This window comes from Mustela nigripes, chromosome 1, assembly GCF_022355385.1.
Source record: "Mustela nigripes isolate SB6536 chromosome 1, MUSNIG.SB6536, whole genome shotgun sequence".
NCBI classification, from domain to species: Eukaryota; Metazoa; Chordata; class Mammalia; order Carnivora; family Mustelidae; genus Mustela; species Mustela nigripes.
The window spans coordinates 12,800,698-12,813,458 of record NC_081557.1 but is presented as its reverse complement, the minus strand read 5'-3'; the positions used below and the strand labels follow the sequence as shown (position 1 = coordinate 12,813,458).

At 49.1% G+C, this 12,761-nt stretch overlaps 1 protein-coding gene across 1 annotated transcript; it reads right to left on the bottom strand.

Annotated features, from left to right (window-relative positions):
- TIMM10 (translocase of inner mitochondrial membrane 10) lies at positions 1 to 2,722 on the bottom strand. The gene is made up of 3 exons (XM_059387777.1): positions 2,613 to 2,722; positions 2,070 to 2,185; positions 1 to 438 (listed from the first exon to the last, which is right to left on the bottom strand). The coding sequence occupies exons 2-3, from the start codon at positions 2,138 to 2,140 to the stop codon at positions 237 to 239; spliced, it is 273 nt and encodes a 90-aa protein (XP_059243760.1). The 5' UTR covers positions 2,141 to 2,185; positions 2,613 to 2,722; the 3' UTR covers positions 1 to 236.
- Between the last annotated feature and the right edge of the window lie 10,039 nt (positions 2,723 to 12,761).

The window sequence follows — 12,761 nt, the reverse complement described above, 5'->3', positions numbered from 1 at the left end:
TGGTGTCAACAAACCTGTTTTAATATATATATACACACACACATACACGTACATAGATAGTCACATCGCAGTGTGACAAATACCCCTCTTCAGCTCTACCATACTCTGGGCTCCTGGAGGCTCTCCCGAGGGAGCCGAGGCCCAGCAGTCTTCATAGCCGACACCCAATAGGGGCACTTTTATTGGACAAGTGGGAAGGGGCAGGGCACACCGTGGGGTGTACACTGTCTGGGGCTTCACACAGGCCCGGAGCTCTGCTGCACCCTCTTCATCAGCTCTTCATCCTGCATAGACAACTCTGTCAGCTTCTTGCCCATCCGCTCGTGGATGTCCAGGTACTTGGAGACACAGCGGTCCAGGCACACAGACTCGCCCTTGGACAGTTCTGCTTCCTTGTAGTGGGGAGGCACGCACTTCCGGTGGCAGGCACTGGTCATTCTGGGCGGGGAGGAAGGGCAAGGTCAGGTCAGCAGCATCCGGAGGCATACCAGGATCTCTCCATCATTCCTGTCCTGCTTTGCTGATTTCATCTCCCAGGAAGGCAGTGTAAAATCCTCAGTTCGCATCTCAACCATATTAAAGTGTCCTTGAGAATGCTCGCCTATCTGAGCCCAGGTTTATTTAAATAGGAACCATTAGTTGAGTACTGGCTATGTTCCAGGCATCATGCTAAGTGCTTGACACGGCTTGTCATGCAGTCGTTACAATAACCCTATGACGTAGGCACAATCACTATCCCCATTTTACAGATAAGAAAATCATAGCATGGAGAGCCTCAGGACCATGTAAAGCCGGGATACGAACCCCCAGAGTCTGACCTCACAGCTTACATTTTTAAATTATTTAAAATATTTGGAAGTGGGGTGTCTGGGTGGCTCGGTCATTGGGCATCTGCCTTCGGCTCAGGTCATGGTCTCAGCATCCTAGGATCAAGTCCCATATCGGGCTGGGGAGCCTTCTTCTCCCTCTCCAGCACCCCTGTGCTTGTGTTCCCCACTGTCACTATCTATCATAAATAAAAATCTTTTTTAAAAATGTCTGGAAGTATTCTAATATATAGACTCCAAGATAAACCATCAACAGAAAATACCAGGGGGCTTAAGGCAATAAAAACGGCAAACAGGTGTGGACTATTTACTCTGTGTTGGGCTTAATACTAAGAGCTTGTCATACGTTTCTACACGTAACATCTACAATGTCTCCACAAGGTAGGTACCATTACTATGTCCATTTTATTTATTTTTAGAAAGATTTATTATTATTTATTTCTTTGACAGGGAGCGAGAAAACATGTGCAGGGCCATGAGTGTGTCGGTGTACAGGGAAGAGGCAGAGGGAGAATCTCAAGAAGGCTCCCTGATGAGCGCAGAACGCACAGCGGGGCTTGATCCTGCGATCCTAAGATCACAACGTGCACTGAACAACCAACTGAGCCACCCAGGCGTCCCTACCTCCATTTTATAGCTGGGAAAGCCACCAAACGGTCCAAGTAACCTGCCCTAGGCCAAACCAAGAGTGACTAGACCAGTTACAATTTGTTCCCAAATCTGCCAAATGGTTGAGGGCACTAGCTTGGAGTTGGACTGAGGTACTGGTCCTGATATTGCTACTGACCAGCTGTGCGCCCTGGGGAAGTTACTCAACCTCTAAAAGCCTCAGTGTCCTCACCTTAGAATGGGACAACTAAAACTGACCCAGTCGATCACTTTGAAGCTTAAAAAAAAGTTTAAGGCATGCAAACTGCTCAGCATGGGCCTGAGGTGGAGTAAGAACTTAAGAAGTGTTAACTACTAAGTGGGCTATGTGCTTTTTGGCACAAAGGCAAACGCTCAACTGTTCCTGGAACCCAGCCAGAGCTTGATCTGGTGCTTCTCTTCCTGCTCAGCTACTTGCTCACCAACTGCATCCCAATCTAGATGTCCAACTTGTTCCAGTGACCCCATACTGCATCTGCACTAGCCCTCAGCCAGGAGGAGTGCAGGTGCGGGCGGGTACCCTCCGAAAGGCAGCCCAGAGAGGATGACCTAGGACCATTCTCAAAGACAAGGGAGCGCACTGTGGGCCCTTACCTGTTGTACATATCAGCCATCATCTCTACCTCCAGCTCCGCAGCCAGCTGCTGGGCCCGGAGCGGATCCATCTCAGCCCTGCACCGCGGAAGAGAGCTCCTTCTCGCCTTCTAGTCCTGGGAGCAGACACCACACCGTCAGCTTCCACCCGGCCCGTTCCATTTCCCATCCCAAGGGGGTGGAGGATGCGGAGGAATCGTAAGACATGCGGCTGGCACCGGTCACTGACCTCAGTGCGCTCAACCACCCCATCTCACAGACGTGGAAACTGAGGCCCAGAAAGGGAACACTGCCTAGCCCAAGGTCACATGTCAGTGGAGCGGCTGGAAATCGAGCCCTGGCGGCCCAGTGCCTCCTGGTCACTTCTACCCAAGGAGAAAATCCAGAGACCGGGGAGGAACACTAAACCGCGGACCTGAACCTCCAGGGCCCGGGGAATTCGACAACACGCGGAGCTAAGATGCAAAGGTCCCGGTCTAGGGTCTGCACCTCTGAAATGGCGGCGCCATCATCAGGGTCACCTTGAGGAGAGAGGTCACTTACCACGGCCCGCGGTCTGTCACAATGCCCGCAGTGTCCCCAACTTCGGGCAAACACTCGAAACTCACCGCGCGACCAGGTAGGCTAAGGCGGAAGCACGTGGGTCACTTCCGGGAGGGAAGTCCCGCCTCCTCCATGATAGGACTCGCTTCCGGAATGAAGTACCAAAGAGGCGGACGGGCAATCGGCTACCATAGAGAGGGAGCCGCCGGCCGTGGCTGAAGACAAAGGCGCCTTGCATGTGCTAGAGAGGACGCCAAAATACCATAGAGGCTTGGGCGGAGTGCAGAGCGCCTGCAGCCTGGCTGTCAAGTTCCCCGGGTGATCGCGGAGAGATTGGAGTTTAACGGCTTCGTAGGAAGGGGTAGAGGGCGGAGCTCGGTGAACCCCGCTCCCACCGCTGGAGAGTTCACGCCCCGGCGCAAACAGGCGCGGAGAAGGAGGGACTCCCCCTAGGAGCAGTTCTGTTTGTGCTGCGAATTAAGGTCACCTGGGACGCTTTAAAATATCCCGATGTTCGTACTTTATTTCATACCAATTAAAGAGTAATACCCAGGCATCCGTCAATGTTTCAGTCCCTTAGGTGATTTCTTTGTGCAGCCAGGTTTGAGAGCCAGTGCTCCCGGGGACTGTGCATATACAGGGGCATGTAGGTCCTAAGCTTTCCCTGGGGTTGCAGAGAAGCGAGGCACGGTTCCTGCTCACAGAAAAACGAGATACGTATAGTCTGTTCTATGCAGCTGCTTCCGTTAGACGCCCTGGACCATAAAGAGATGGATAGGAGTGATTCTGGCTGCCACAAGAGCTAACTTAGTGTATCTGAGCGAGGGAGGAAGAAAGTACTTGGGAACTCTTTTCATCTTACCAGACTTCTTGTGTTCCTCGATCTGCACCCCTGCACCACAAAAACCCACGCCAATCCTTTGATTTTTCAAGGGATTTCCCGGTAAACGAGGTTTAGGACATGTAAATTTATGGTGCAAGTATACATGCCCATTGGCGAAGGTGGGCTGGTTGGTCACTATATGCTTTCCTAATTGCCCAAGAAAGTCAGGATTTTAAATTCTGGCGCTTATTTCTGCTCTAAAGACTCATCTTTCTCAAGCCCTGTGCCCCCAGACTATACAATTAAGGTAGGGGTGCCTGGGTGGCTCAGTTAGTTAGGCATGGGGCCGTCGATTTTCCACTCAGGTCATGATCTCAGTGTGGTGAGGCAGAGTCCTGCCTTGGCTCCCGCTCAGTGCAGAATCCCCTTGAGATTCTCTCCCTCTCCCTCCCCCTCTGCCCCTTCCTGAGCGTGCACTTGAGCTCATTTTCTCTCTCTCTCTCCCAAATAAATAAATAAAATCTGGAAAAAAGGTATAGCAGGGGCCCCTGGCTGGCTCAGTAGAGCACACAACTCTTGATCCACAACCCCCAACCTCTTCCTGAATTTGAGTGCCACATTAGGTATAGAGGTTTCTTAAAAATCTTTTCTCAGGGGTGCCTGGTGGCTCAGTCCTTAAGCTCCTCCCTTCTGCTCAGGCCAGGGCTCCCTGCTCAGCAGGAAGTCAGCTTCTCCTTCCCCCACTCTCCCTGCTTATAGTCCCTCTGTCACTGTCTCTGTCAAATAAATAAATAAAATCTTAAAAAAAAAAAAAAACCTTTTCTCAATAAAATTAAGGTATAACATTTTGACTAAAATACATGAAACTTAAGCTTAAATTTTTTTTAAACTTAACTTTAATTTAAAAATATATATTCAGGGGCGCCTGGGTGTCTCAGTGGGTTAAAGCCTCTGCCTTCAGCTCAGGTCTTGATCCCAGGGACCTGGGATTGAGCCCCGCATAGGGCTCTCTGCTCAGCAGGGAGCCTGCTTCCCCCTCTCTCTGCCTGCCTCTCTGCCTACTTGTGATCTCTGCCTGTCAAATAAATAAATCAATAAAATTTTTAAATATATTATATATATATATATTCATTCTTATAACCACCACTCAGATCAAAATACAATCTATTTCCAACACCCTCAAAAGTTATCTTGGGTTCCTTCCTAGTCATTACCCCTGCTCCCAAAGTTAACCACTATTCTGACTTCTATTGCCATCAGTTAGTTTTGACTACTCCTGAACTTCATGTAAATGGAGTTATACATTATTTGCTGGTTTGTGGCTGACTTCTTTAGCTCAATGTACTATCCATAAGGTTTCATCTATGTTGTTGTGTGTATCTGTCATTCATTCTTTTTTATTGCTGTCTAGTGTTTGTATGAATAAGTCACAATTCATTTATCATTTCACCTGTTGATAGATTTTTGGATTGTTTCCAGTTTGGGGCTATTATGACAATGCTGCTGTGAATATTATTGTGCACGTCTTTTAGTGGACACATGTTGCTGTACTGGTTTTTGCTCTTTTTTTTTTTTTAAGATTTTATTTATTTATTTATTTGACGGAAAGAAAGAGTACAAGCAGGGGGAGCAGCAGGCAGAGGGAGAAACAGGCTCCCCTCTGAGCAGGGAGTCCAATGTGGCACTTGACCCCAGGACACAAGGATCATGACCTGAGCCGAAGGCAGAAACTTAACCGACTGAGCCGGCCAGGCACCCCTGGTTTTAGCTTTTGATAATATAGTCAACACATTATGGAATATTAAGAAATTGCATAGGAAAAGGAGATGGGTTCTGACAAGAATAATCTATTCCTTGATGGGATTTTTATTAGGTATTGCAAAAGGTTACACACTGTACAATTCTATTTGAATAATGTTCTCAAGATGACGAAATTATAGAGACAAAGAGATTAATGGTTGCCCAGCATTAAGGTTAGGGAGGAGGTGTGCCCATAAAGGGGTAGAACAAGGGAGATCTTTGTGGTGATGGGTGGTTATGCATCCTGATTGTGGAGGTGTTTATACAAATCTAAGCATGTGATAAGATGTCATAGAACTATACATACCATTGTTCCAGTGTCAATTTCTTGGCTCTGATATTGCATATAGTTATGTAAGATTTTACTTTCAGTACTCTCTCTGTACTATTTATGCAACTTCCTGCAAACCTACAATTATTTCAAAATAAAAAATTAAAACAATCATTAAAAAAAGAAAAAGAAAAAATAGACTTAAAGCACCTAGCCCATGGCAGACTCTCAGTTAAAAAAATCATTATTCTCTGGGACGCCTGGGTGGCTCAGTTGGTTAAGCAGCTGCCTTCGGCTCAGGTCATGATCCCAGCGTCCTGGGATCGAGTCCCACATCGGGCTTCTTGCTCAGCGGGGAGCCTGCTTCTCCCTCTGCCTCTGCCTGCCATTCTGTCTGCCTGTGCTTGCTCTCTCTCCCTCTCTCTCTCTCTCTGATAAGTAAATAAAATCTTTAAAAAAAAAATCATTATTCTCATTCCTTTTAATTTTTAGACTTATTAGAGCAAATGTAAAACATACAGACAAGTGAAAAGCACAGTATACTCAACTTCCACATACACATCACCAGACTTTAACAGTTGTTAACATTTGGTCATATTTTCTTCATCTATTTTGGCCTCTCCAAATAAAGTCCTTTTCCACAACGCCATTTTCATACTCTCAAAATTATAGTAACTTCTTAATGTGATCTTTTGCACATATTTCATTTCTCCCAATTTCTCAAAAATGGCCCCTCTTGGGGTGCCTGGGTGGCTCAGTTGGTTAAGCATCTGCCTTTGGCTCAGGTCATGATCCTGAGATTGAGCCCCATGTCAGTGTCAGGCTCCCTGCTCGGCACAGAGTCGGCTTCTCCCTCTCTCTTTCCCTCCGCCTCCTCACTTGTATGTGCGCTCTCTCTCAAATAAATAAATAAATTTTATTTTAAATACCCCCTTTTAGGGGTGCCTGGGAGTCTCAGTCAGTAAGTGTCTGCCTTCCGCTCGGATCATGGTCCTGGGGTCCTGGGATTGAGCCCCACATCAGGCTCCCTGCTCAGAAGGAGGCCTGCTTCTCCCCCTTTCATTCCCCCTGCTTGTGTTCTCTCTCGCTGTCTCTCTCTCTGTCAAATAAATAAAATATTTTTTTTTAAAAATAGCCACTTTTGGGGGGCGCCGGGCTGGGTCAGTTGGAGGAGGGTGCAACTCTTGATCTTGGGGTTGTGAGTTCAAGTCTCATGTTGGGTGTAAAGATTACTTAAAAATAAAATCTTTTTTTTTTTTTAAATGGTCCCTTGGCACCTGGGTGGCTCAGTGGGTTAAAGCCTCTACTTTCGGCTCAGGTCATGATCAAGCCTGGGATCAAGCCCCACATCGGGCTCTCTGCTCAGCGGGGAGCCTGCTTCCCCCCCTCCTCTGCCTGCCTCTCTTCCTACTTGTGATCTCTCTCTGTCAAATAAATACATAAAATATTTTTTTAAATGGTCCCTTTTTTATGTGGTAAGAATACTTCGCATGAGATCTACTCTCTAAGCAAATTTTTAAGTGCATGATGCAGTTCTGTTAACTGTGTGCACAACGTTGTATAAAAGATCTTGGGGACTTACTCATTTTGAACACCTGAGACTTTACACCTGAGACCTTATACCCATTGAACAACTCCACACTTTTCCTCCTCCTGCCAGTGCCCGGGTAATAAATTTTCTTACTGATGATGATGTCATGGTTCTTTATTTACTATGAAACTGTGTCTTTTCCTTTCTACACTTACAGTTGGGAATTTGAGAACCCATAAGTAGGAATTTCCAATTGTTTCTGTTAAGTTTCTTCTTGTAAACAACATCAACAACAAAAACAGTATATACAGCCCCAGCCTCCCAAGATCTCTTTGAAATCCAGATACCCTGTCTAAAGTAGCTGACCTCTGTCAGCATCACCCTGTGGCTGTGGCCTCTCTCTCTCTACTGGGTTCCACCCCTTCCCAGCCTCCCAGATTCCCAGAAGGGAGTTGTGTGTTTGTACTCATCATGGATCAGTACTGTCCTCTTGGATGGGACCTCAACCCCAAAGGACGGAATGCAGGGTTGTCACCCAGAATCTGAGAGGGGGCCCTGACCACTCATAAGGGGGGAGTAGAGAACACAAAGCAGTGTAGGTGAACTCCCTGGAGGAGAACAGGACATGAGAGAGCAGGAATGTCAGTGACTTGAACAGAGAGGTCATTCTAGTGGCTTGGAGACAAAGCTGGCACAGCCTTGGTCACTGTCATTCAGTTACCATTCCTCACCATGTCTCCTCACCACCCTCTTGCCCCCGGCTTCCTGCAGTAATGCCCTGACTGCCTTCCCCACCTCAGTTCATGCTCCCGCCTCAGTCTGTTCTCAAAACAGCAACCAGAGTCATCTCGTCAAAAACTAAAGTTAGATCATGTCCCTTCACAACCCGAAAGACTCCACTGGCTTCCAATCACAGAACAAAAGCCAACATCCTGACAGGAGCCTCTAAGCCCCACAGGATTGTCCCCCCCACACCCCTTGACCTTCTATTATCTTATTGACTTATTCAATATATGTATATGGAGCGCCTCGTGTAAACCAGGCAATGTGCTAGGTCCTGGGCACATAGCCATGGGCATGGGAGATAAAGTCTCTGCCTTTAGAGACAGAGAGCTTAGAGTCCAGGGAGAGGCAGACAGTAAGGAAATGAATAAGCTCCCTTTGGATTCCAGTAACTATTATGAAGAAAATAAGCTGGGACGAAATGATGGGAGAGGGACTGAAGCCACGGGCGCCTCGCCGAGGGAACAGAATTCGAGCTGAGAGCAGAATGAGAAGGAAACATTCTTGCAAAAAGGCAACACGCCTGAGCTTGGGAAGGAATTGATTAATTTTAGAAACAGGAAGGAGGCCAGTGTGGTCCAGGTGAAAGGAACTGGGGGCTCCCTAGGGGATAGGAGTGTCCCCTGCACACTCTCTCCCAAAGCAGGACCTCTCTGAAATCACAGGACACATAGAGAAGATGCGGATTTGTTTTCCTGAGCAGAATCTCAATTCAGGGGCGCCTGGAAGGCGTGCAACTCTTGATCTCGGGATTAAGTTCAAGTCCCCTGTTCGACATAAAGATGACTTTAAAAATAAAATCTTAGAAAAAAAAAATCTCAATTTAGTATGAAAAGCTCAGCCTCCTATGTACCAGTCACTTCAGTTTAAAACAGAACTCAGCCTCCTCACCTGTCCGCCCCTCCCCCTCCACATCTCTCCGTGCTGTGTGAGCCCCGAGACATCCCCTGTGGGCAGCTGTCCCGTTCACCCCCTCTGCAGCCCACCCTTCAGCAGCTGTTTCTGTCTGAGGAAGAGTAAAAGACTATTTAAAGGAACATGGGGTGAGGGGGGCAGAGGGAGCAGAGGAGACCTAACCCGGGCTCTCTCTCGATGGGCAGGCGAGCCCAGAGGGCTGGTGACCATCTTCCACATGGCCTGCTGTTGGCTTTCGGGGTCACCAGGGCCTGGCGAGTACTTAGGGAAGAAGAGTGGCCACAGGATGGATACGGCCGGGGTCAGGGCAGGAAAGACGGGCTGGGCTGTGATTGAAAGGTGCCACCTGTCAGATCCTCACGGGAAATCTGAGCCTCCTAGGCCAAGGGAAAGTGTTGTACCAACAGGGCCATAAACAATGCTCTTCTTCTGCTGAAGGCTCTTGGAGTGGGGGTGTGGGGGGGTTGGAGGGGGGGTGGAAGGGGGAGGCAGCCGACTGAAGAGCTGGGGGCTGGAGGCCACTGGCTGGGTCTAAAGGCAGCCCAGGAGTGCGGTCGTTCAGCTGGAGGAAAGAGACAGCTCCAAAACCCCCAGGCAGAGGCCCCACAGGTAGGAGAAACTCCGGGCCCCTTTCTAAGTGTCCCCCTCGAGCTGCCAATCCCTCTCCCACCTTCCAGGGGCTGGGGGCCTCCTCATGGAGCCACAGAATTGGAGAAATCCCGGCTCTTTGCTAATCCTCTCCACCTCTCTGTCAACTCTCTTTGGATGCCAGAGGTCAGGGACCCAGCTCTAGGGCCACTCGAAATCACCTACAGAGAAGCCTGCAGGTGGCCATCCTCTGGGAGGACCTGACAGGGGCAGAGAGGGCCTTGGGAGTCTGGTCTCGTCCTGGTCTGGTCAGGGTGGGAGGCAGATTCTCTAAGCCGTTGAGAGTGGTTTCTCCAAGGGGGAGTCACTGGCTGGGATGGGGGATGGCGGAAGCCTCAGGACCACAAGAAGACAGACTGGGTGTCAGGGGGTCGGGGAGGTTCTAACAGAACCATCAAGTGTCGTCTACATTATTTGGGGTTTGGAACTCGAGCTCCTGGGTTCTTTTTCTCCCAGCCAGCCAAGAGAAACACGGAGAGGGAAGAGGAGCTGTCAGGAGTGCTGCTTTGGATACAAAACAGGGCATCTGTAGGCTTCCCCGGAGGAAAAAGGAGGGGGGCCGTGGAGAGGAAGAGGGGACGGAGGAGAGGCCTGCCGTGCACGTGGAAGAGAGAGAGTTGCACTCCTCAGCCACACGCAGCTGCCCTTGCCCACCTGTGGGGTGCCCCTCACACCCGGCTAGGGCCCCTGAAGGGACCCTCGCTGAAGAACTGGCCAGAGCAGCAGCATTTTTTGGCACAAGGGCCAGCCTGGTTTTCAGGAGAAATGGATTCTAGGTCTGGCTGGGCCCTTTAATTGTCCTGTGACTTTACTCAAGGGTCTTCAAATTCCTAATCTGTAAAATGGGGCCGGGAACACCTACTCCAAAGGGCAAGAGTAAGGAATGAGTGAGGTCCCACAGGGCACTGTGGGGAAAGCTGGAAACTTGCTAGGGGATCCTTAGTGTTGGGGTGGGCGATGCTACCCTGGCTTCTCACATTCTGGGGTTCTTCACTCCTTATCTATTTATGACAAGCCTGGGGGCTGTGGAGAGCTGAGGTGATGAGCACCCAGGACAGCTGAGGGGTGTGTGCGTATGCGTGCGTGCATGTGTGTGTGCACATGCGTGCACCTGCCCTTCCTTCCCTCACATCCTCCCCCCCAACCCCAGTGTAGCAGGTAGATGAAGGGGAAGATGGCTCCAGGGCTCTGGTAAGTCTTAGCTAAGCACCATCGCACTCTGAGGTATGAAAGGGGTCTGTTGTCATCTTACTGGTGTTCAGTCCTCTTTGCCTTGTCTTACCAACGAAATGCCCTCATGGTTGGGTCAGAGCCAACATTAATAGACAGACACAAGGCTCAGCGGGTAGAGCATTGGACTCTTAATCTAAAGGTTGTGAATTCAAGCCTCACATTGGGCGTGGAGCCCAGTTAAAAAAAATAATAATACAAATAAATAAATAAATAAATGAAATAATAATAATACAATAAAGTCCGAGTGCTCCCTTCAGGCCAGGCACACTTCAAAACACTTTCCATGCATTGGCTTCCTTAACCCTCCAGCACCCCACAGGGTGGCTTTTATCTCTACCACATCACAACACAGCGCTGGTGGGTAGCTTGCTCAAGCACACCGTTAGTAAACAGTGGGAAGATTCCAGAACTGATGGTTTCCACCACTGCTCCACACCACCTTCCCAACACGAACATGGAGTTTGGGGCTGTGTGGATGATTTAGGCCAGCATCTGCCATACTCGCTTCTGGGACACAGGGCGTTCCTTGAGATGGCGGTAGAAGCATCTCAGGAAAAGCAAAACAAAAAGAAAAGAAAGCAAGAAAAAAAGAAATCCATGGTGAAATAGGTTTGGGGAACAATTAGTTAAATCAGGCTAAGCAAAGTTAAGGTTTCTTTACTACGGAGTATCTAGAACCCCCTTCCTTACTAATGAAGTTGTGTATCTCTAAAAGGGGAAAGAGGAGGCTGTTTCTGGAACAGCCTCCTCCAGAGAACACAGTTCCCCAACCCCAGCTCCTATTCATGTCTTAGGAGACCCTAGTTTTCCACAGAACAGTTTGGAAAATCTCATCTAGACCAATCCTTTCACTGTCAGTAGAAACTGAGGATTTGAGAAGCAGAAGGTCAGCTCGGGTCGCAGAGTGAGCAACTAAGCGATAGGGGTCAATCCGGCTCCACGGCCTCCTGGATCCCCACTGACGTGCATCCCAACTCTGGCTGGTTAGCTCCCAGTTAATACATTGCTGAAACTTTTGAACCATGAAGGGGCTCTGGTGGGAGGGGTGGGGTTGGAGGACAGTGTGAGCATCTTTGCAAATCCCAGTCGGCTTCCTCAGAAACCGTGGGGGTCCCAAATCCAGGGACCCTGGGGACTCTGGACTGGGGGCAGTAAGACCTGAGTGGATGGCAGGGAACGGAGCCCTGTACCAGCCTGCCTGTCTTCCTGCCTCTGTCCCAACTGCCCAGGTGCCCTGGGTACTGTCGCCCAGAATGATGGCACGGCAGAGGGCAGAAGGTATTTTTAGCCGGTGACACGAGTACCTCGTTCTCTTACTCCCTGAGTCATGCCCTGAACACTATTTGAGGATTGTTTTCTTTGTAAACAGACACCCAAGAAGGGCAGGGGGGTGAAGGAGGTGGCCCTGCCTGCCCCCCGCCCACCTGTCTTTGTGGATCCTACAGTATATACAGTACTCGAATACGAGGGCTCATGTCAAGTTATCACAACCTCTCTCTTCCCCACCCCACCCCTGGCAGTTAGAGGGTCAGATTTCTCTGGCACAGGTTAGGGAGAGTACGTTTCTTTTCCTCACCAAAATAAACTCTCCCATGTCCAGGCCCACCTTTGCGGAGAACCCCTGGCCAAGCTGAGACAGAGCGGTGGCAGCTGGTGGAGCTGGCAGAGCCCCAGAGACCAGCTGGCCCTGGGCTTCCCAAATTTCAGGCACTTTTACGCCACCCCCGGGATTTCGGCACATCTGTACCACCTGTGTCCTGCTTTCCTGAATGCCTTCCTTTGAATTAACTTATTTTTAAATTCAACAAATATATTTTTAAAAGAAAGTTTGTATCACTATTGGAAATGGAAACTCAATATCACTGGCCAGAAATAGAAAGTAACAACAACAACAAAAATACAATGGAAACCAAGTAGTACTATTAGATTCGATCTGGATACTCCCCCCTGCTTTGGGCTCCGAGCCCGAGACCGAGGCTAGCTACTACCTCCATTAAAAAGGGAGAAGAACAACCACTCCACGGGTGTTCCTGATGCCAGGATCCCGTTTTAACCATTTCATTCGCTTAATTGAAAAGAGGCAAAGTCCTTGAAAAGGAATTACGTGATCTAATATTCTTTAAAGCCCAAGCCACGGCCTGCAGA

Excerpts from the sequence above, each read along its gene's own strand:
- TIMM10 (XM_059387777.1), bottom strand. The coding sequence starts at position 2,140 with ATGGATCCGCTCCGGGCCCAGCAGCTGGCTGCGGAGCTGGAGGTAGAG. Across the intron at positions 439-2,069 it reads ATGGCTGATATGTACAACAG|AATGACCAGTGCCTGCCACC; the intron begins GTAAGGGCCCAC and ends CTCCCCGCCCAG.